At 42.1% G+C, this 22,989-nt stretch overlaps 1 protein-coding gene and 1 long non-coding RNA gene across 8 annotated transcripts in view; one reads left to right on the top strand and one right to left on the bottom strand.

Annotated features, from left to right (window-relative positions):
• Positions 1-287: 287 nt before the first annotated feature.
• LOC127506550 (uncharacterized) overlaps positions 288-22,989 on the bottom strand; it is a 148,008-nt gene continuing 125,306 nt past the window's right edge. For 2 of the 7 annotated variants that reach the window (XM_051883135.1, XM_051883137.1), the window contains exons 2-5: positions 6,286-9,943; positions 5,730-6,193; positions 3,742-5,608; positions 288-563 (exon numbers count right to left, since the gene is read on the bottom strand). In XM_051883135.1, coding sequence (XP_051739095.1) covers positions 3,745-4,683 — 939 coding nt within the window. In that variant the 5' untranslated portion in view covers positions 4,684-5,608; positions 5,730-6,193; positions 6,286-9,943 and the 3' untranslated portion in view covers positions 288-563; positions 3,742-3,744. Of the gene's footprint in view, positions 576-3,741; positions 5,609-5,729; positions 6,194-6,285; positions 9,944-10,042; positions 10,747-22,989 lie in introns of those variants that run through there. The other 5 variants (XM_051883134.1, XM_051883132.1, XM_051883133.1 and 2 more) reach the window with 5 other exon arrangements.
• On the top strand, positions 12,521-20,090 carry LOC127506569 (uncharacterized). Its single transcript, XR_007928030.1, has 2 exons — positions 12,521-12,863; positions 19,596-20,090. It is a non-coding gene; the product is annotated as an uncharacterized LOC127506569 (long non-coding RNA).

Genomic DNA, 22,989 nt, shown 5'->3' with positions numbered 1-22,989 from the left:
CGTTATATTGTTTCTGGGACCAATCTTTGGAGCTGTGTGAGATCAGCCTGTGTGATTGTGCTGCTGGACCGGACCATCAGATCAGCACTATTAGTTTGACCGCCATTTTGTTCATGTGATATCGCACTGTGTTTACTCGTTAATCCTAACCGATTTCTTCCAGCATGCGACACTTGTGGGATCAGCCGGTTAGTCTGGCCTGCCGCCTGGTGCTTTACTCCTAATTTTGAACTGTCGTATGTATCAACTCAAATCAAAGTTCAATTCAATTCAATTCACATTTATTTGTATAGTGCTTTTCACAATACATATCGTTTCAAGGCAGCTTTACAGAGAATGCATGTCAACATTACAATTTGGAGACTGCAGTTAGCTAATAATGTAATAATTTAGGCGATTAACATACAATCACTGTTAGCAATTTAATTGGAGGTAGAAGCAAAGAGCTCCTGGAAAAATGAATTACATATTGCATCTTCTGAAGTCATCGCAGGAGTTGGCGCCGTCTCTTCCAAAGTTTTAGTCATCTGAGGTCTTCTTAAGAGGCTGGATCCAAACTGAAACTGATGTACTCTCTAGTCACCTCGGGACGGGCGTCCCGAGGTAAAACAGAAAAGCAAATAGAGAATAATAAGCATAGCTGCTGTTCATAACATTAAGCAAAGATAGTCATGTGCAATTGATCTGATATGAGATGGATTATGTGAATGCTTGGCTGAAGAGATGTGTCTTTAATCTAGATTTAAACTGGGTGAGCGAGTCTGAGCCCCGAACATTATCAGGAAGGCTATTCCAGAGTTTAGGAGCCAAATGTGAAAACGCTCTCCCTCCTTTAGAGGACTTAGCTATCCTAGGTACAACCAGAAGTCCAGAGTTTTGTGATCTTAAAGAGCGTGAAGGATTGTAGGGCGATAAAAGATCGGTTAAGTACACAGGAGCTAAACCATTTAGAGCCTTATAGGTCATTAGCAGTACTTTATAATCGATACGGAACTTAATAGGTAACCAGTGAAGAGATGATAAAATTGGTGTTATATGATCATATTTTCTTGACCTGGTAAGAACTCTAGCAGCTGCATTTTGTACCAATTGTAGCTTGTTTATTGAGGAAGCAGGGCAACCAGCTAGTAATGCATTACAGTAATCTAGTCTAGACGTCATGAAAGCATGAACTAACTTTTCTGCATCAGAAACAGATAACATATTCCGTATCTTAGCAATGTTTCTGAAGTGGAAGAAGGCTGTTTTTGTAACATATGAAATATGGTTTTCAAAGGACAAGTTGCTGTCTAATATAACACCCAGGTCTTTAACTGTCGAGGATGGAGTAACAGTACATCCTTCTAAATGCAAATTGTAGTCTGAGAGATTCTGTGTACAGGTTTTTGGCCCAATAAGTAATACTTCAGTCTTATCTGAATTTAATAGAAGAAAATTACTAGTCATCCAATGTTTTACTTCTTTAACACACTCTGTCAGATTGGATAATTTAGAGTTTTCATCTGGTTGTGTTGAAATATATAATTGAGTATCATAGCATAGCAGTGGAAACTAATTCCATGTCTTCTTATAATATTACCAAGTGGCAGCATGTATATTGAAAATAGCAGAGGGCCTAACACAGATCCTTGAGGCACTCCATAATTTACTATCGTTATCTTAGATTTTTCCCCGTTTAAATAAACAAAATTGTGACGGTCTGATAGATACGACCTAAACCACCGTAATGCCTGTCCCTGGATACCAGTGTAATTCTGTAGTCGATCTAGGAGTATTTTATGATCTATAGTGTCGAACGCAGCACTGAGATCAAGTAACACTAGTATTGAGATACAGCCTTGGTCAGAAGCTAGAAGTAAGTCATTTGTAATTTTAACGAGCGCAGTTTCTGTGCTATGATGAGGCCTGAATCCTGACTGAAATTTTTCATAGATAGCATTTTTTTGCAGGAAGGAGCACAATTGGACCGACACCACTTTTTCTAGTATTTTAGATATAAATGGAAGATTTGAAATGGGTCTGTAATTTGCCAATACATTTGGATCTAATTGTGGTTTCTTAATGAGAGGCTTAATAACTGCTAACTTGAACGGTCTTGGAACATGACCTAGAGATAAAGACGAGTTAATAATATTGAGAAGAGGCTCTTCTGCTACAGGTAACAATTCTTTCAGTAGTTTAGTGGGTATTGGATCTAATAAACATGTTGTTGGTTTAGACGCTGTGATAAGTTTATTTAGCTCTTCCTGTCCTATAGTTGTAAAGCACTGCAACTGTTCTTGAGGGACGATAATTGAGGCTGAATCATAAAACTCTGTCAAGGGTTGTACATTTACAACCGTATTTCTGATGCTTTCGATTTTTTCAGTAAAGAAATTCATAAAGTCATCGCTACTAAACTGTAATGAAATGTTTTGTTCTGGTGATGTCTGTTTATTTGTTAATCTAGCCACTGTACTAAACAAGAACCTTGGATTGTTTTGGTTATTTTCTATGAGTTTGCGGAGATGCTCGGCCCTGGCTGCTTTTAGAGTCTTTCTATAACGGGACGAGCTGTCTTTCCACGCGATTCTAAAGACCTCTAAACGAGTTTGTCTCCATTTGCGTTCTAGATTACGAGTTTCTCTTTTGATAGCGTGAGTAATATTGTTGTACCATGGTACAGTATTTTTCTCTCTAACCTTTTTTAATCTCATCGGTGCAACAGTATCTAATGTACTAGTGAAAGTGGTGCACATACTGCTAGTAATTTTCTCAAGATCATTTGTGTGTTTGGGTACAATGAGCAGGTGAGACAGATCAGGCAGTTTATTTGTGAATTTATCTTTAGTTGTCGGGAGAATTGTTCTACCTAGTCGATATTGCGGTGCAATTTGACAAATATCAGCAGTATGCAGTACGCATGTTACAAGGTAATGATCAGTGATATCATCACTTTGCGGTAGAATTTCTATATCAGTAGGATTGATTCCATGTGATATAATTAAATCTAGTGTATGATTAAGACGGTGAGTGGGTCCAGTGATGTTTTGTTTGACCCCAAACGAGTTTAGTAAATCTGTAAACGCAGCCCCTAACGCATCATTTGTATTATCTACATGAATATTAAAATCTCCAACAATCAGCGCTTTATCAACGTTGACCAATAGGTCTGAGAGAAAGTCTGCAAACTCTTTTAGGAAATCAACATAAGGCCCTGGAGGTCTATAAACGGTAGCCAAAGCAAGAGATAGTAGCGACTTTTTATTTATATCTGAGAGTGTAACGGTTAGCACGAGAATTTCAAATGAATTAAACCTGTAGTTTGTTTTCTGGGTAACGTTAAGAATCTCTCTATAGATTGTTGCAACACCACCGCCACGGCCAACCGGACGGCATTTATATTTATAACAGTAGCCAGGTGGACAAGACTCATTAAGACCGAAATAATCATTTGGTTTAAGCCATGTTTCAGTAAGGCAAATTACATCAAGACTATTATCTGTGATCATTTCATTTATAATAACCGCCTTAGGTGTCAGCGATCTAATGTTTAGTAGCCCTAGCTTTAGAAATTGTTTTTGTTCAGTAATTTTGCGAATTTTTTGGTTTGATCACGATCAGATTTTTTCTAGATCCTTTATTTTTATTGTTGAACATCACTATTCGGGGAATAGACACAGTTTCTATAGACTGTATTACACTCACATTTCTATCAATTAAGTGGGTAGAACACAGACTGTGATTTGAGGTTTGACTTACTAGTCATACGGTGCGAAGCGTCTTGGAGATGTTCTCCGACAGAAGATCAGCTCCGATTCTGCTGGGGTGCAGGCCATCAGCAGGGAAGAGCCTAGGTCGCTCCCAGAAAAGATTCCAATTATTTATAAAGAGCAGCTTCTGTTCAGTACACCAAGACATTAACCATTCATTTAAAGCAAATAATCTACTGAACCTTTCATGTCCACGTCGGTACGTCGGAAGCGGTCCGGACACGATGATCCTCATCGCGGGCGATGTGGCTCGTACCTTCTCGATCAGGCTCCTGAAGTCCTGCTTCAGCACCTCCGTCTGCCGCAGCCTGGTGTCGTTCACCCCCACGTGCAGAACAACAGCTCCGATGCTCTCAGCGCCATTCAGGATCGCGGGAACCTGCGCAGAGACATCGAGGACACGAGCACCAGGAAAACAGTGACTGCGCACCTTACCTTTGGTTGTGGTAGCGTGGACGTGACGGACGATGGAGTCTCCGATGACCACGGCGTCTCGTTCTGCCTCGCGAAGAGGGGAGAAGCGGTTCCTCGTCGAGACCTCGAAGACCGGGGGCGGCGGAGGGGGAGAGGTCCTAGTCCGAGGCCTGGCTCGCGCCTTCCGTTGCTGAAGAACCCAAGGTCCCTGGTGTGACGGCGCCGGAGTGAACGAGGGCTGGGATGAACGCGCTCTGGGTTCTCGGGCCCTGTGCAGAGAAGCACACGGCGTAGAGGAAGCAGGAATGTTAATATCGCGCTGCAAACTTACCGAGGATTGGTGAGCGTCAGCACGGGATGTTTCCAGCGCTGTTCGCCGCTCCCGTAGCTCGGCCTGCTTCTCCAGAAGGGTCCGAATCTGTCGTTCCACGGCCTCCAGCTCCAACTGCACCGCATGCAGCTCGAACGTGTCCTCACCTGCACTCAAAGATAGAGACACATTCGGTACGCCCGCCATTAGTATAGATGAACAATAATATTGTGAGTGAGAAGAGTACAAACGCTAGTGTGACCACACCGCTATTGCTAACGGGCTAAAGCTAGTAGCGAATGTTCGAGAAGTCGGATAAAACTAGCGATATCAAGGCAATCCGAGTGTTTTTTATATAAAATAGTGTCGGGGATGTGTTCCCTCGCCGTAAAAGAGAGAATGGTAGGTTATAAATTCGATTTTAAGAAAAAAAAAACAAGCAATTAGGAATCAACTCGACGGAGCTCTAACTCAAACAGCGCGGCAGCAACAAACAGGAAGTGACGTTATGTGGCTTGGAATTAGCCCACTCACATATCTCACAGCTAGTCTTGAGGGGGTGTACAACGGGCAGTTATCCACCAGTGAGTTTTTTTTTTTTCATTCTTTTGGGATTGATTTGTTTTTGCTTGTTCTAACTGTATTGTGATTTAATTGATTTGTTAATTTGTGTTCTTTTTTTGTATTTAGTTATTTTGAATTTGCTTGTGGTTCATGAAGTTTGTAAACCAGGTTGCTCCTGCTGTCGGACGCAGCGCCCCATTGACTGCATAGAACAGGTTCGGTTGTTGTTGTGTTTTTGTTTGTTTCTTGCAGGCACATGTTGAGCTGATTAAAGTCTTTTACAGATATATGTACGAATATTGTGTAAAGTGTGTGTTTGTTTGTGTTTTACTTTGTGTTTAATTCCCCCTTCAGAATTGGAGGACCAGCGCTGTAGGAGGATCCAATGCCCTGTTCGCCTTGACATGTTCAAGACCTGATTAATCTTTGTGGGTCTAAATGCAGTGAAGTTTGTCCTTCACTCTGTAACTGAAGCTGAAGTTATTTTCACATGTAACGTGTCAGTCATGGTCTCATCTGGAAAGAGATTGACAGATCTGAGCGGACGCTCTCAATGTCTTGATGGTGCCTGGGAGTTTCAATGTTTACACATTTAGAGGAAATAAACCTATGAATGGCATACTAAGAGTAGTCAATGAACAATAAACTGGGTTAAGAGAATGTATTTAAATCTTATGTATTACATTTACCTTTAAAGTCTTTAGAAACTTTGCTAAACATTGTGATTGTGTTGTTTGTGATCCTCCATCAGCAGCTGCAGTGTCTCTCAGCTGTATCAGAGCATCACTGTGACGTCTGACTGACCGAGGTTTTTGTACCACTCTTTATCACTGTGTGAACACTGGACCACGGTGGTGACTCTGACAGTAATAATCTCCTGTATCTTCAGTCTGGACTCCACTGATGGTCAGAGTGAAATCACTGCCATAGTCAGATCCACTGCCACTGAATCTAGATGGAGTTCCTGACTGAAGGCTTCTTATCCAATAAATGAGGAGTTTAGGAGCTTCTCCAGGTTTCTGCTGATACCAAGACACACAGTCATTACAGCCAGAAATCGGCTGACTGGTTTTACAGCTGATTGTAACAGTTTCTCCTTGTTTGATGGATTTTATTGTTGGATTCTGAGTCACTGTCACTTGTCCCCAGCTCTCTGAAATTAACATATTTTAGTCATTAATGATTATTGGACTGTAAATGAGATGTGGTTGTTTATTTTGCAAGATATTTATAGAAGATATTTACCCTCAATGCAGAGAGTGAGAGTCCAGATGAAGAAGGTGATTGTGTTCATTGTTGTTCTTTTGTCTTGTGTGATGATGAAGATTGTGTTCTGTTCTGCTCTCAGTCATGAAGTGTTAAACTCACAGCACTATAAACACTCTCAGAGCACTGAAGCATGTGTGACAATGCAAAGAAGTGGGCAGGATTTACAACAGCGTGTGCTGCTGTTGTGTCTATCAGAATATCATTATATTTTATGGAGCTATAGATAGCAATAACACGATGGAGGCCGAGGCCGAGGGCACTTACAACTCAACTTTTACTTTCCATGAGAGAGGTATACGCCATAACACAGCGCCATCTACAGCATAAGACAACAATTGCAGGATAACCCAGTTTCTAACACTAAATACATAACATTTCCTCCCAACTTAAATCAAAAGTGATCATACACAACAAGGGGGTATTTCTTTTCTTAAATTCAACTTTAACCACAGTTTAGCAAGCACGTCTTACTCAAACTACTCCATATGAATCTCTTCCTTTAACATACATACACATTAGGATGCTTGATAACGGTCAGGTGTCCAAGTAAGACAGTTAGGATGATGCTTAATAGCCTCTCTCGTTTGTACAGTCCCCGAAGGTGATTTGTCAGTGTTGCCAGTCCCTGATTTGTCAGTTATCACATCCATAAGATTGTCAGTCTTTTCCCCGGCGTTCTCCTGAAGCAGATGTGCCTGTGAACTATCAGAATAAGCAGGAACTTCTGGTTCCACCTGGGTTTTAGAGGATTGAGTCCCTTGTTTCAGTAGTTGATCTACATGACGTTTCCAGGTTCCAGCCGCACCCATGTTGACGACCACTCCAGGTATCCATTTTTCTCTGTTTCTGTAGAACGAACCAGGATCCATGAATTCTCTCAACAAGAGTGTTCTTGGCGTCGTAACTGCTGAGCATCCTGGGACTGTCTCACGATTTTGGCGAGACTAGGTTTTAGAAGATCCAGCTGTGTTCTTAGCTTGCGATTGAGAAATATCATTGCAGGTGGCTCTTTTGTAGTAGCATGTGGAGTGTTTCTGTATGTTAACAGAAATCCATCAAGTCTCTGTTGGATTTGGACAAACGCTCAGCTTGTCCATTACTAGAGGGGTGATAGGTCGCAGAACGGATATGTTGCACCCCATTTGCCTTCAGGAAAATTAAAAACTCCTCAGCAAATAACTGTGGGGTGTTGTCTCTGACAATGATATTAGGGACATCATAATGACTGAAATGCCCTCGTAAGACCTGAATGGTTTTGCTTGTGGTAGTACTGTCCATAATGGAAACTTCAGGCTATTTGGAGTGCGCATCAACTACAATCAAGTACATATGGCCTTCAAAGGGACCAGCAAAATCCATATTTATCCTTTCCCAAGGATGAGCTGGCCAAATCCATGGGTAAAGTGGTGCAGAACAGGGGGCACTTTGGATACGCTGACAAGACTGGCATGATTTGGACTGAGACTCAATCTGTCCATCAATACCTGGCCACCAAACGTAGCTACGGGCCAGATATTTCACCCTTACCACCCCAGGATGGCTCATATGCAGATCAGTTAACACTCGGTAGTTTTTTTAGGTACAACGACACGACTAACATTAAACCCACATTAAACATCCTTGAATGACTGTGAGCTCGTGGCGACGCGTCACAAAAGGTTGCAAGTCTGTGGGTACTTCTTTAGATTTTGGGAACTGTCCAGTTGAAACCATGTCCAGCACAGGTGACAAAGTGGGGTCCGTTAGGGTGTCACACCTAATTTCAGCACTTCTGACAGGCAGGGTGGCTACATGGGCAGCATAGAACACATCCACCGTGTCCATTTTCTCAGTGTGTGTCACTGGTATTCACAGCCATGACAGTCCGTCTGCATTGGCATGTAAAGCTGCTTTCTTATACTCAAGGATATAATCATGGGCAGATAATAGCAAAGCCCATCGTTGCATTCTGGCTGCTGCCATAGGTGGAATGCTCTTGTTGGGACTAAGAATAGCAGTTAGAGGTTGATGACCTGTAAGGAGGGTAAACCGTCTTCCGTACTGGTTGGTGCAGGTGCTTCCTTAATTGCTTTGATCTTTTCCGGTGATTTGTGTATTCCAGCTGCGTCGATGCAGTGACCCAGATACTCCAGTGACTGTCTGAAAAATTCACATTTTTCACGCTGCAATTTCAGACTATATTTCTCCAGTCTAGTGAGTACTTGGTCTAGTGTCTTGAGGTGTTCCTCATCATCTCGTCCTGTTACCAGTATTTCATCTAGATAGCAGTGAGTGTTTGGAATCCCCAAGAAAACTTGATCCATTGCTGAAATAATGCAGGGGCCGGGGCAATCCCAAAGGGTCAACGGTTATAGCAAAATAACCCTTTTTGAGTGGATATGATGAGTAATTTCCTCGACTCCTGTGCCACTGGCATCTGCAAGTAAGCACTTGACAATTCCAGCTTACTGAATAATTGTTAAAAAGATGTTAAAATGTTAAAAAGAATGTTTTGCTAATGTTCCCATTAAGTTATGAAAACATTATTTCTAAATAATCTGGTTAAAAACGTCCAGTTTTTTAAATGTTTTAAAAATGTTAAGAGAACATTTCATTTTATCATTCTTCAGACATTATGGGAACGTCACTTTTAAATGTTCTTTTGATGTTCTGAAACAAGTAGCAACCTTTAAAAATCAAACAAAACTGATTCAGAAAAAAAAAAACACCATATATAAATAAAGTTATTAAAGACCAGATTACTTTAAACGAATATTCTATTAACGTTACTGGAAGATGTTTGTTCATAACTATGAGAGAATCTTGCCAAAACGTTCCCTGTTAGCTGAGAGTTTGTTTACAGTCAGAATCAGCTTTATTGCCAAGTGTTATTGCACACACTAGGAATTTTACTTGGTAGTGGAGCTTTTGGTATATATATATATATATATATATATATATATATATAGGTTCACATGTACTACAAGCGGTAACTAAATACATGTTTTGAATACAGAGATAGTATGTTAAAAGCACATTTTAGTTCAAATTCATGGTGTCTCAAAATAACAGTTGAGTACACTTAGATGTTCTTAAGATTATCTTAAGAAGTACTAAAAAAGAATTTTCAGTATATTAAGTACAAAATTAGTGTGAGTAAAATTAGAATGTCACATGTTTACTTAGTACATCATAATAAATAAATGAAGTTTCTGAAAGGTTGAATACACCATTGTTTGTGATCCTCCATCAGCAGCTGCAGTATCTCTCAGCTGTATCAGTGCATCACTGTGACGTCTGACTGACCGAGGTTTTTGTACCACTCTTTATCACTGTGTGAACACCCAGTTACTGTTGATGCTGTGTTCACTCTGACAGTAATAATCTCCTGTATCTTCAGTCTGGACTCCACTGATGGTCAGAGTGAAATCTCGTCCAGTATTTGCTGTTCCACTGCCACTGAATCTAGATGGAGTTCCTGACTGGAGGGTGTTTATATAATAAATCAGGAGTTTAGGAGCTTCTCCAGGTTTCTGCTGATACCAGGCTAAACGATCACTGTATATTCCTACATCTATATGACACTCTATTGTAGCTGTTTGACCCTGTTGGACAGTTTTAACTTCAGGTTGAGTCAGAGTCACTCCTCTGGATTCTGAAGAAGAGAAAAGAAAAACAATTAGTGTTTAAAACTACTACCATCATATACTTTTACAAGAACACCAAAACCAGAGTCAGTTTTTATCAGTCTTACCTTGAATAAACAGTGTGAGAGTCCAGATGAAGAAGGTGATTTTGTTCATTGTTGTTCTTTTGTCTTGTGTGATGATGAAGATTGTGTTCTGTTCTGCTCTCAGTCATGAAGTGTTAAACTCACAGCACTATAAACACTCTCAGAGCACTGAAGCATGTGTGACAATGCAAAGAAGTGGGCAGGATTTACGACAGTGTGTGCTGCTAACAAACTAACAAACTCTCTACATATAAGATTTGGTATTTCAGTGGTCTACTTTAGACATTCTACTGACTGAAAGTAACTTTACAACTACATGTCAACTTATTCTACTTAACTGAACCCAAACCTAACAGTCTACTACAGTCTACTAATACACTAATGAGAGTTAGTTGACATGTAGTTGACAAGTTACTTATAGTTAGTAGAATATCAAAAGTGGACCATCGAAATAAAGTGCAACCTAAGATTTTACAGATTGATGTTGTTTGTAATAATTGTAAATATTAATTATTGTAAAATATTTTTAATTTGAATTATAAAATGTTTTTTTTTTTTTTTTTTTTTTTTTTTTTTTATGTTTTGCAGACTGATAAGACACTAGTCTTTGACTTTATATGAACATCCGTCAGTGTGGATGAAGCATTTTCAGCTTTCAGTGCCGCTGTAGAAATAATCTATTCACTCTCATACATGATTCATTTACATAAGGTGAATGTTTCTGATAATATGTGACCAAGATAAAGTGAGCAGCATTCAGCTGGTCATGTGATCTCAACATGGTGGCCACCACAAGGATGAAAAATAAAAGATTTTTTTAAGCCCCTAAAATGACTATAGTATCATGAAAGTAGATATTTTTAAACATATTTGTCAAACACAGTAATTATTTATTTGTGAGTACAGTAATGTACTACTGTCACAGTTCCCTTGTCTCCCGGACTCCATTTCCCATGTTCCTCTTGTCTCCACACCTGCACTCACTTCCCTCGTCATCTCCCCATCAGCACTCATCACCTGCACCTGGACTTCCTCATCAGCACTCCCTATATAATGGACTCACTCCCTTCACTCCCTGTCTGTTCTTATTGTTAGCTTTCCGTGTGTTAGTGTTGTGTTTCTGCGCCTACGTTCATTAAATACCTTTACTTTGTGGATTACCGTGTATTGCCTCATCCCTGCAGCACCACACGTAACAACTACATCTTTAACCTCTCTGGTACGGTGTTGCCTCCAGGCAACATGGTCTATTTTAGTTTGTTTTTAATAAAATAAGTCACCAATTGATTGATCAAACGTATCTCAGGACAGAATAACTCAAATACTAATCAATAAAAGTGCAAAAAAGACCAAAACATGACCAACAGGGGTCCATTTTGTGTCCTGTTTCAGCACATGTGCACATGTCACATGGCTCCATATTTTCTCCAATGAAAAAGCTTTTTTCACTTGTTTGTATCCATTTAATCACCCACAAAAAATACGAGTCACCTTCACTGGCAAGTAAAGAAGTATTTTCAAGAACTTTACATTATATATCATCAAATGTTTTAGAGAAAATAACAAAAAACTGTGTGTTGCCTCAAGGCAACATTGTACCATAATGGAATCACATGAGGCCATACAGGCATAATAGGTGTGAATACAAATGTATTATATTTGTAAGGAAAAGAGTGAGAATTATCTAAATATATTTGCATTTTCACATGATTTTGTAATGCACTTATAAGAATAGCAATTCACATACTATATCTGCATATATCATGATCTGCACATTTTCTATATCACTTCAAGAAGCTATAAAACACAGGTAGCACTGGCAGTTGATGAGGGTGAGGATGAGGAGTCATGCTGTGATGAGGAAGATGAAATCACAGTGACAATCCGTCAGGGAGAGAGTGAGGGTGAGAGAGAAGATGGAGATGAGGATGAAGATGATATGATAACTTGATATAATAACATAATAATATGATGGTTTGGTAATACTTGTGTTCCACTATGGTACAATGTTGCCTGAGGGCAACAGCTGGATATAAAATGTTACTTTTTATTAAATATGAAACTTTTAATACATTAAAATCTGGATAAATTTGTTTGTTCAAGTGTCTAGTTAAAGAAATTGATGTTTTCAATACATATATTTCTTTTTTTCTACATGAAAATGCCAAATGTTTCAATTTTTCCATTGTGGTACAATGTTGCCTCGAGGCAACAAACAAAGTGTCCAATTTTAAGCAGGAAAAACAACAGAAATATTTTTTTTCCTGATTGATATCATATTGCGTACCATAGAGGGTTAAAAACATGTCAACAATGAGAAAAAGTTTTACTGTATTTAGAGTAAACAAACAAACAAACAAAAAAGATACATGATGGTGTTTTGATTAAGGTTGACATGTTCATCAGGACTCATAATCAGGTCATGTGACACTAGATTAAACAATGTGCTTATGAAATGTTCAGAATTATTGATTAATTTATTTGAAGCTGCAGGTTTTTCTGTGAATCATGATGATTGAGCTTCATATGAAGAACAGAAGATCATTATGAGAAACTCCACAACATCATCCATGATAATAGAGGTCAAAGGTCACCTCAGAGGTCACAGATCATCAGATATATTTCTATAAACAGTGTTATATCAGAAAGCATTTTGTCCAAACTGAATGTTTGAGTGTTGAGAAGATCTGAGTTTCTTCTAATATCAGTGTGTTGAAGTGTTGTTTCTCTCTCTCTGCTGGAGTTTGTGTTCACTCGAGTGGAATAGAGGTTTTTGTACGACCGTTTCATTAGATTGTATCACTGTGGTGCACTTTCGGTGGAGGAACTAAACTGGTGCTCGGTAAGTCTGTTTTTTAATTCCTATTTAAGAAAAAAAGGTAACACTTTATTTTAAGGTGAAGAAGTTACACGTTACTACATGTACTTATTATAGTAATAACAGTAAATTATGCATAAATACAAGTAACTAACCCTGAACCAAACCCTAACTGTAACTCTATAGTAAGTACATGCAGTTAATTAATATTACTCAGTACTTATTTGAGTAGTACAATGTAACTGTCAGCATACAATAAAGTGTAATAAAGAACAATTTAGAGTTAAAATGATTTAAAGTTGAAGCAAGAAAAACATTAATGGCGATTATTATTAGATATTGTGGTAACACTTTACTTGAAGCGTTAAAGCTATTCATAATGTACGTTATAATGCCTTATATGTATCTTTTCATAAATAATTGTGCATTAAAATGTGCATTATAAATGCAAAAATGCAATATAATATTTGCAAATTCATCATTACATCTGAAAATGGTTGTTTGTCATGAGTTTTAATGCATTGTGTAACAATGAATAGATAAGTATTATAATGTGTTATAATTGCGGTTATAATTATTCATGAGATCATACACACATTATAATGTATAAAAGAAAGATTAATTAATGCATTAAAATACTTTTAAAATACATTGTGTATGAAGGCTTTAAGTAAAGTGTTACTGATATTGTTTTATAATTATTTAATCTAAAACAATGATATTGTCATGTTTATTCATTCAGAAGAACAGTATTATTCCTTTCAAAAAAAAAAATCTAAATGCATTTCCATAATGAGTCTCACTGTGAGTTTAATCAGTTTATTACAGGTTTAATTTTCCTTTATTTATTTCTATACTGTGTTCATATGTAGTTCATTTTTATTGTAGATATCATACATGGCGAAAAAACGTCTCAGGTTACAGATGTAACCCTGGTTCCCTGAGTAGGGAACGAGACGCTGCGTATAACGCATTGGGAACCTTCTGCGTGTTTGCGTCATTGAAGCACTCATGTATCTAACCAATCGCGTAGCGAGACGTCAGAGGCGGGTGACGTCACGGACCAGGAAACTATAAAGCATACCCGGATGCAGAGATCGCCAGCTTCTGGGATAAGTCTGAAGCAAGCACTCGCAAGTATGCTGGGGGTACGGCAGGAGACGCAGCGTCTCGTTCCCTACTCAGGGAACCAGGGTTACATCTGTAACCTGAGACGTTCCCTTTCGTGGGAACTGTCGACGCTGCGTATAACGCATTGGGAACGCAATCCCAGCTGTGCCGTAACTTCACGTACTTGCCAATGTTAGCTTGACAATATAGAAGACCCCGGAGTGGAGCCGACATCCAGGTTGTAAAACCTAATAAATGTGTGCTGGCATGACCATCCAGCTGCATCACATATGTCATCAATGGAAATTCCAGACATCAAGGCTTTTGATGCCGCCATACCCCTAGTAGAATGGGCACGGACATTCAGTGGGGAAGGCTGTCCGGCCGCTTCGTATGCAAGTGAGATGGCCTCGACCACCCACTTGCTCATCCTCTGCTTCGATGCTGGGCCCCCTTTCTTAGGGGACCCATAACAGACAAACAGTTGATCTGATTTTCGCCACAGGGCAGCTCTGTGGACGTACGCATCTAGAGCCCTCACTGGGCAGAGCAGATTCAGCTTTTCCTGATCCGAATTCCCAAAGGGAGGAGGGTAAAAGGCCTGGAGCACAATAGGGCCTGGGACATTGGTGGGGACCTTCGGCACATAGCCAGGTCTAGCATGAAGAAATGCCTTCACCATTCCTGGGGCAAATTCCAGGTAAGATGGAGCAACTGAAAGTGCTTGTAAATCTCCTATCCTTTTCAGGGAAGTGATAGCGAGTAGGAAAATAGTTTTTAGAGTGAGGAATTTTTCTGGAACCTCCTCTAATGGTTCGAAGGGAGCCTCGGCTAACCCTTGCAGTACCACGGCCAAGTCCCAGGCCGGAACCCTTGTGTGCACTGGAGGCCTCAACCTCAGTGTACCACGGAGGAAGCGTGTGACGAGGGGGTCTCGTCCAACCGAGGAATCCCCCTCAAGAGGAGCATGATAGGCTGAGATAGCCGCAACATAGACTTTTAAGGTAGAAGGGGATAAGCCTTCTGAGAATTTTTCTTGAAGGAATCTTAGCACAAAGCTTATGGAAGAGTGGACAGGGTCCGTATCATTTTGTCTACACCAAGTAGAAAATAAATTCCATTTATAGGAATATAGCTTCCTCGTGGAGGGAGCTCTGGAGTTAAGGATGGTCTCCACAACCTCAGTTGGGAGACCAGCATCTATGAACCTGGCCCCCTCAGAGGCCAGGCCCATAGCTTCCACAGTTCTGGGCGAGGATGCGTTATCGTGCCGCCCGCTTGCGACAGGAGATCCTGTCTGAGGGGAAGCTCCATTGGGGAGCCGTCTAGTAGGGACACTAAGTCCGAAAACCATATCCTGGTTGGCCAGAACGGGGCTACCAGTATCAGGCTGGCCCCCTCCTGGCGTACTTTCTCCAGAACCCCCGGGAGCAGAGCGAACGGGGGAAATGCGTACAGACGTAGCCTCGGCCACGTCTGTACCATGGCATCCAGACCCAAAGGTGCTGGATGTGTTAGGGAGTACCAGAGTGGACACTGGGTTGACTCTCCCGATGCAAATAGGTCGACTTCTGCTTGACCGAAATTTCTCCATATGAGGTCCACCACTTCCGGGTGGAGCTTCCACTCCCCGGGCCTCGGCCCCTGTCTCGACAGGGCGTCTGCTCCCACATTTTGATACCCCGGGATGTAAGCTGCCTTTAGCGAGAGCAGCTTCCCTAGGGACCACAGGAGGATCCGACGGGCCAAGTAATATAGTTGGCGAGACCGCAGACCCCCCTGATGGTTTATGTATGAGACCACCGACATGTTGTCCGTGCGGACCAACACATGGTGGTCTCTCAGGTCTGGGAGGAAGTGTTTCAGTGCTAGAAATACCGCCATCATCTCCAGCCGATTTATGTGCCAGGAGAGCTGATGGTCCTCCCATAGACCCTGAGCTGAGCGACCACTCATGATCGCCCCCCAGCCCGTGAGGGAAGCATCTGTCGTAAGCATTACACGACGACCAGAAGTCCCCAGCACAGGTCCCTGGGACAGGAACCAGGGATTTTTCCACATGGCCAGAGCACGAAGGCATCGCCGCGTGACTTTGATCATGCGAAAAGGATTTCCCCTCGGAGAAAACCCCCTGGTCTTGAGCCACCACTGTAAGGGTCTCATGTGCAGAAGGCCAAAAGGTATCACGTTGGACGCAGCTGCCATCAGACCCAACAATTTCTGAAACTGTTTTACAGTGAGTGACTGGCCTAATTTCACCCCTTTCACGGCTGCGAGAATGGAACTCACACGAGCGGGGGACAGATGCGCCCGCATCGTGGTGGAGTCCCAGACTACACCCAGATAATTGGCAGTCTGAGCCGGAACTAGCACACTCTTTTTGGCATTGAGCCTCAGCCCAAGCCTTTTCATGTGGGACAGGACAGCATCTCGATGCTGAGCTGCCAGTTGCTCTGATTGAGCTAGAATCAACCAATCGTCGATATAGTTTAGTACACGGATGCCCTGGAGTCTCAATGGAGCCAGGGCTGCATCCACGCACTTTGTGAATGTGCGGGGTGATAATGACAGGCCGAACGGAAGAACCCTGTACTGGTAGGCTTCGCCCCCGAAAGCAAACCTGAGGAACTTCCTGTGAGAAGGATGGATGGACACATGAAAGTACGCATCTTTCAGGTCTATCGCCACAAACCAGTCCTCGGACCTGATCTGTGGGATAATCTGTTTGAGTGTAAGCATCTTGAATTTTAGCTTTTGTATAGAGCGATTTAGCACACGTAAATCTATGATAGGACGTAGTCCCCCATCCTTCTTTGGAACAATGAAGTAGCGGCTGTAAAAACCTGACAGCTTGCTGGGAGGAGGAACCCTTTCTATAGCTCCTTTTTGCAAAAGTGTCACAACCTCTTGTTCCATCACCAGAGACTGCTCGGGGGTCACCACTGTGGGAAGGACCCCATTGAACCTGGGCGGGCGAGACCCGAACTGAATTCTGTAACCCCTCTCTATAATGAGCAGCACCCATTTCGATATATTCGGTAGAAGTTTCCATTCTGCCATAAAATCTACTAAGGGAACCAGTCTCTCGAGACTGGCCTCTGGTGTTTTTTGAGCACTTGGCTCGGCTCTCTGAAGCGGCGCACCGGCAACAGATAGCCGAATCAAGTGACGGCCGGCCCTCCTCGGAGGGTCGGCGGGGACCGCTGCGCCCTGACGCACACTGGATGGCAGGGTTAGCATAACGGTCCCCTGAGGGCGCCGAAGGGAAGCGGGTGCCAGATATTTTAACACCGGGCTCCCTCCGGAGGGGACCGCCCTCACTGGGTCCTGACCCACAGATGTCAGGACCGCTTCGAAGCCTTCTTGGCAATAATAACGGCCCGCAGGTCCGCTTTACCCCCAGAAGGCTTCTGCTGTGTGGACCGCCCCGACCCCCAGGTTTTCTGCGGAGGGGTACGAGTGGCCACACTAAACTTCTGTTGCGCTCTGTGGTGCGCAGAGGAGCTCGTAGACGGCCGAGGCTGCTCCCGCTCAGCAGCCCCGGGGGGAATTTTTGAGCGGCGGGGGAGGAACCTCTGGAACGCCGCAGATTGTTTTTTAGTCTCCTGGAACCTGTCGACAACTGACGTTACAGCGTCGCCAAACAGGCCCGCAGGAGACAGCGGCGCGTCCATAAGGGCAGTTTTGTCTCTGTCCCTTATGTCCGAGAGGTTCAGCCACAAGTGCCTCTCCGTGGCCACCAAGGCTGCCATAGAGCGACCCACTGACTTGGCCGTCTCTTTGGTGGCACGGAGAGCCAGGTCTGTTGCTTTCCTGAGCTCCTGGATGCACTCAAACGTGGCCTCCCCGCTCTCATCGATTTCCCCCAGCAGGTCAGCTTGATATGCTTGCAGCAGCGACATCGTATGTAAGCACGCTGCTGCCTGGCCTGCTGCCGCATAAGCCTTGCCCACCAAGCCTGATGTTGTCTTTAGGGGCTTAGTGGGCAGCGTCGGGGTTTTTAGGGACGATGCAGATTCGGGCGAGAGATAGCCCGCGAGCGTCTCTTCAACCCGAGGCATCGCCCCATAGCCATGCTGCTTCAGCCCCACTATATTACTATAGATCGATGTTTGGGGGCTGAACACTCTGTATTGAACTGGCCTTCTCCACGATCTCGACACCTCGGTGTGGAGATCGGGGAAGAAAGGCAAACCCCGACGCTGGGGTAGTGACCGGGCAGGGAGAAACCGTTCATCAAGCTTACTTTTCGGTTTCGTCTCAGCTCTCTCTGCTGGCCAGTCGATTTTTAGCTTATCGACAGCCCTAGTCACTACCTCCAAGAGCTCCTCATACGCTGGGGAAGAGGATGGCGGTTCCTCCTCCCCAGCCTCGGCGCTCGCCGCATCAACCTCCTCGGAGGAAGAGAGGTGAAGCGCCGGTGTCTCTCTCCGGGGGGAAGAAACCGCAGCGCGTGCTTCCACCACCAGAGAAGAGACACTGGACCTGGCAGGTGAGGGACGAGATAAGGCTGGGCCCGTCTCCATCCCCTCTGCCAGCTCCATTTGTGAACCCCACGAATGGAGTCTGCGCTGTGCCTCAGCAGCAGCGGGACCCGATCCGCGGGGAACACCAGCCAAGGCACCCTCCTTATCAAAGAGTGCCCGGCGTGATCTTAATACCCTGAGGGTGAGCCGATCGCAATGCACACAGACAGCCCCCTCGAGAGCTGCCTGTGCGTGCTCAACCCCCAGGCAAACAACACACATTTCATGTGTATCCCCCGGTGTCAGATATCTATCGCAGGGATGTACACATTTAACAAAATGCTGCTGTTTTTCGTCCGCCATTTTTTCCCGTGTCTTTTTATATATATATATATATATGGTGCTTGTGAAAACTCTTGTCCTCAGACAAAGAGATTTTAAACAGGCTACTTTCGTTGGTAGACAAACAACACCAAATAAGACACACAAGATAACATAGAGTGCTTGCTGAAGACAACAGAAGCTGGCGATCTCTGCATCCGGGTATGCTTTATAGTTTCCTGGTCCGTGACGTCACCCGCCTCTGACGTCTCGCTACGCGATTGGTTAGATACATGAGTGCTTCAATGACGCAAACACGCAGAAGGTTCCCAATGCGTTATACGCAGCGTCGACAGTTCCCACGAAAGGGAAATAGATCTGACATCAGAATGTAAATGTTGCTACTTTCTGTATTTCAGTCAATGATACTGAATCTCTTTTGTTCATGATGTGCTTATAATTCAGTGCTTTATAATTCAAGTACAATTTACAAATTGTATTGTTTTCTAGTTCTTATCAGTGATATAATCATCATTTGGCCTGAGCTTTAGTCAAACTTTGAAATTGAGTTACATTTTGAGTTGAATATCTCACGTAAGTAAAATGTACTTTATATTGGGATGCAAAAACTGCTGGAATTAAAGCAGTCAGTGTCTCAGTATATTGAGTTTAATTTCTGAGGTTTGATTTAAATGTATATAGTGATTGTGTAGTTTGTATATTGTATATTATATCAGCTCTAGTGATGTTAAATGACATGAAGGATCAGATTGTTGTATTTTTGCTGCTGTTGAAATGCTGTGAGTGAAACAGTGTGTTTTCTTTGTGTTTGTGAATGTGTTGTGTTTGTCTCCTGCAGCTGGTCCCACAGTGAAGCCCTCAGTGTCTCTGCTGCCGCCCTCTTCTCTGCAGATCTCTGGAGACTCAGCCGCACTGCTCTGCCTGCTCAGCTCTTACTCTCCACAGGGGGCGCTGGTGAGCTGGACACTGGACGGGTCAGAGGTCACCGAGGGGGTCGTGACCAGCGCAGAGAGCCAGCGGGACGGCCGCTACAGCCGCAGTAGCGTCCTGACCCTCAGCAAAGCACGCTGGGAAAAGGGAGAGGTGTACGTCTGCAGAGTAACACATGATGGAGCTCCTCATGAGGTCTCGTTCCACAAGAGCTCTGAGTGCTGATGTTTCTCTCCTGAAGATGAGCCGTATCTGAGTGTCCTGTGTCAGGCAGGATTCACATGAGTCTAGTGCTGCAGCTGTAGTGATTTACAACTCAATACTGAAAGAGAGCTGGCGTGTCAAAGCACTGTGTGATCTTTCAATCTGCTGTAACATTCAATAAAGCTTCTCAACAAGTTCACTTTGTGTCTGACAACATCATTCAACTAACAGATGAAGATGCAGGTGCTTTTCACAAGCTTGATGTAGCAGTAAATGTCAAATAAAGCTCTTGGGGTTTGAACATGGTCTCTGGAGACAGAGCTGCTCTATTCTGAGAGGATCAGAATCACTCCACCCTGACAATGCAAATGGGCTTTTCAGTCTCACTGTTTGATTGGTCACATGATCTGGACTGGAACACACCAGTTTCACTTCTGCTGAAAATGTGGTGATGATGAAAATATATATGAAAATGTCATGAAAATCACAACTAAAACTAGTCATGTTTGTTGGTTGATGAAGAAGAGCTCTTGATCATGTCATGTTCAGTTCATAGAGCTATAAACACATTCAGAGCAGTGAAGCATGTGCCGCTCATGTAAAACACCCTCTGAATGCAAAAGACAGAAGAGAGATCAGGACGATATACATTCAGAGTCCAATAGTTTTACTGACAGGGTTAAAAGAAAGGCTTTACATCACCAAAGCACAGTAACAGTAAATATACAGAGTCAGACATACACATTTACACATCATTCTCTACAGGACACAACTGAATGATTCCTGCTGTATCAGTAGTCAATGATCTTGCTGCTCAACATTCAAACACTTGTCTATTGTTTGCTGTAGCAGTGCAGTGTACTTTCAGAAACCCTCCACCTCACATTATGATTGGGGGTCCCTGATAATATATCCATCAGGAAATGTGGATAAACAGAAAAGGCTGCACCCACTTCAGCCCCTCATTTCATTGAACAGACGTGTCGTATATAGATCCGAAGTGAAGTCCAAAAACCTTTTATGTTGCCTGAGGGCGACACCATGCCATAGAGGAATGAAGAAACAATTCTATAATTGAGTTAACTTCAGCAAAACTTGTATGTAATGTTGTATTTTCAGTGGTTTAATCGGGAACAATTACTGGGACACTGTAGGAAGATTTATTGTTTCCCCTTTAAGCATTTGTGCTCATGCTGTATGTCGACGGGGAAGCAGCGGTCGTTTTGCTGTTTCACATTTATCCTGTATTTGCTTTACTGTCTATTTATATCATAATCGCTGTATTTATGATGTTAGAACATTGTTAAGGGTTTCTGTCATAATGTGCATCAGTGTGATTAGTGAATTAGTGAATTTTCCACTGCAGTAAAGTCACGCCCCCAGTTTCTCTTCCTCCAAATTAAAGGTCACAATATATTGTAAAAACAAATATTTAAAGATTAAATTATCTGGCTTTAATGATAAATAGAATTATTTTATGATTTATATAATTATTATATGATCTATATTATTATTAATCCATTATACACAAGCAATTTTAGTTTAGCAATTATTAAGCATTTAGTTTAATTGAATATTAATATATACAGATCATATGTAATATAAACAAGCTGTAGAATCTCTTAATAACTCTTTAAAAATGACTACATGAGTCTCTATTGATATATATTATCAAGAAACTATATAAACTAACTTCACAAGTTTTACTTGCACTGAGCAAGATCATTTCTTTTATTTGTCCTCTTTTGTGGACACGTATTTTCTTAAGTGTAAATGCATTTAAATTCTTCATTTTCTTCAATCTCTTAACCTTCAGCAAAAGGGAATCAGTTTCTCTCTGTTGCAAAGCATGTGATTGGCTGTTCACCACTGATGTCACACATTCATGTGCACGCGCTCCACAAACTCAGGATCAAAGCCTGAGTTGACAGAGAAAGTTGATGATCAGCATCGTGGTACCAACAAAGCCGGATTGGAGTGGTTTGGTTTTGTCAACTTGAAACTAATCCTATAACCCTTAGTTTGTTCAACTACCATCATGGTACAGGCCCCTGGTTTCACAGAGAGAGCTTAGGCTGAGCCAGGATCAGACCTTAGTTCAATTATTTCAGTAGCTTTTATAGACATGCCTTAGAAAAAACAATCATTGCTGGTGTTTATCTTGAGACAAAACAATGGCAGTGACATATTTTAAGATATGTTTTCAGTTAAAACAGCTCAGACATACATTTTAGTCTGGGACTAGATTTAAGCCTTGTCTGTGAAAGAGGTTAACCAGTAAAAAAAAATAAAAAAACATTGGCATTCATCTTGAGACAAAACAATAGCACAGACAAATTGTAAGATGTCAACGCAAATTACTTTCAGTTAAAACAGCTCAAACATGCATTTTAGTCATTGGAAAAAGAGCCTGGAAAACCGTGACAACATAAATGCAACCTGCATCTGTAAAATGGAAGTAAATACACATGGAAACGAAGACAGAAACACAGTACTACAGACTGAAACACTACCACAGTTCACTGTTCTGGACTTGAAGCTTTTCAAGGATTGAAATGGAGCCAGTTTTGCAGAAACAGCAAATACAAACTTTGAGGCCTCCTTTTTTTTTTCAGCCTTCACTTGTTGTAAGACATCTAAAGAAAACAAAAACAAACAGGAAGTTAGAACTGTACAATGTTCTTAAACATGTGATCTGTAGTAGTGTACGACTGACAGAAGGTGGGTCATAAATATTTGGAAATGTGACTGTTACAATGTACTACAAAATTAAGTGCAACTTGAAATATGATAAATAAAAAAAAAGGTTTAAGTTAAAACACGCTGAATTCAAATGTATGACTATTTAATATAAACCATTATAGGTTGATGTATATCATACCCAGAAGCAGGGCACAAGCTGATGTGACTGAAGTGAGTTGATTCAAAACTTTAACTCCCTCGATCACAATGTCAATGTCAGCAGGCGGTTCGTGAAGTTCTCCCCCTCCTTCAGAATAATGAACACCACCACGAAGAGCTGCTCAAGGTCACCCTCACAATCATCTGTCTGGTTATCCTAAAGTTGTGTACATAAAACAAACAGTTTCATTGCCTTT

This window comes from Ctenopharyngodon idella, chromosome 24, assembly GCF_019924925.1.
Source record: "Ctenopharyngodon idella isolate HZGC_01 chromosome 24, HZGC01, whole genome shotgun sequence".
NCBI classification, from domain to species: Eukaryota; Metazoa; Chordata; class Actinopteri; order Cypriniformes; family Xenocyprididae; genus Ctenopharyngodon; species Ctenopharyngodon idella.
This window is presented reverse-complemented; position numbering and strand designations above follow the sequence as displayed.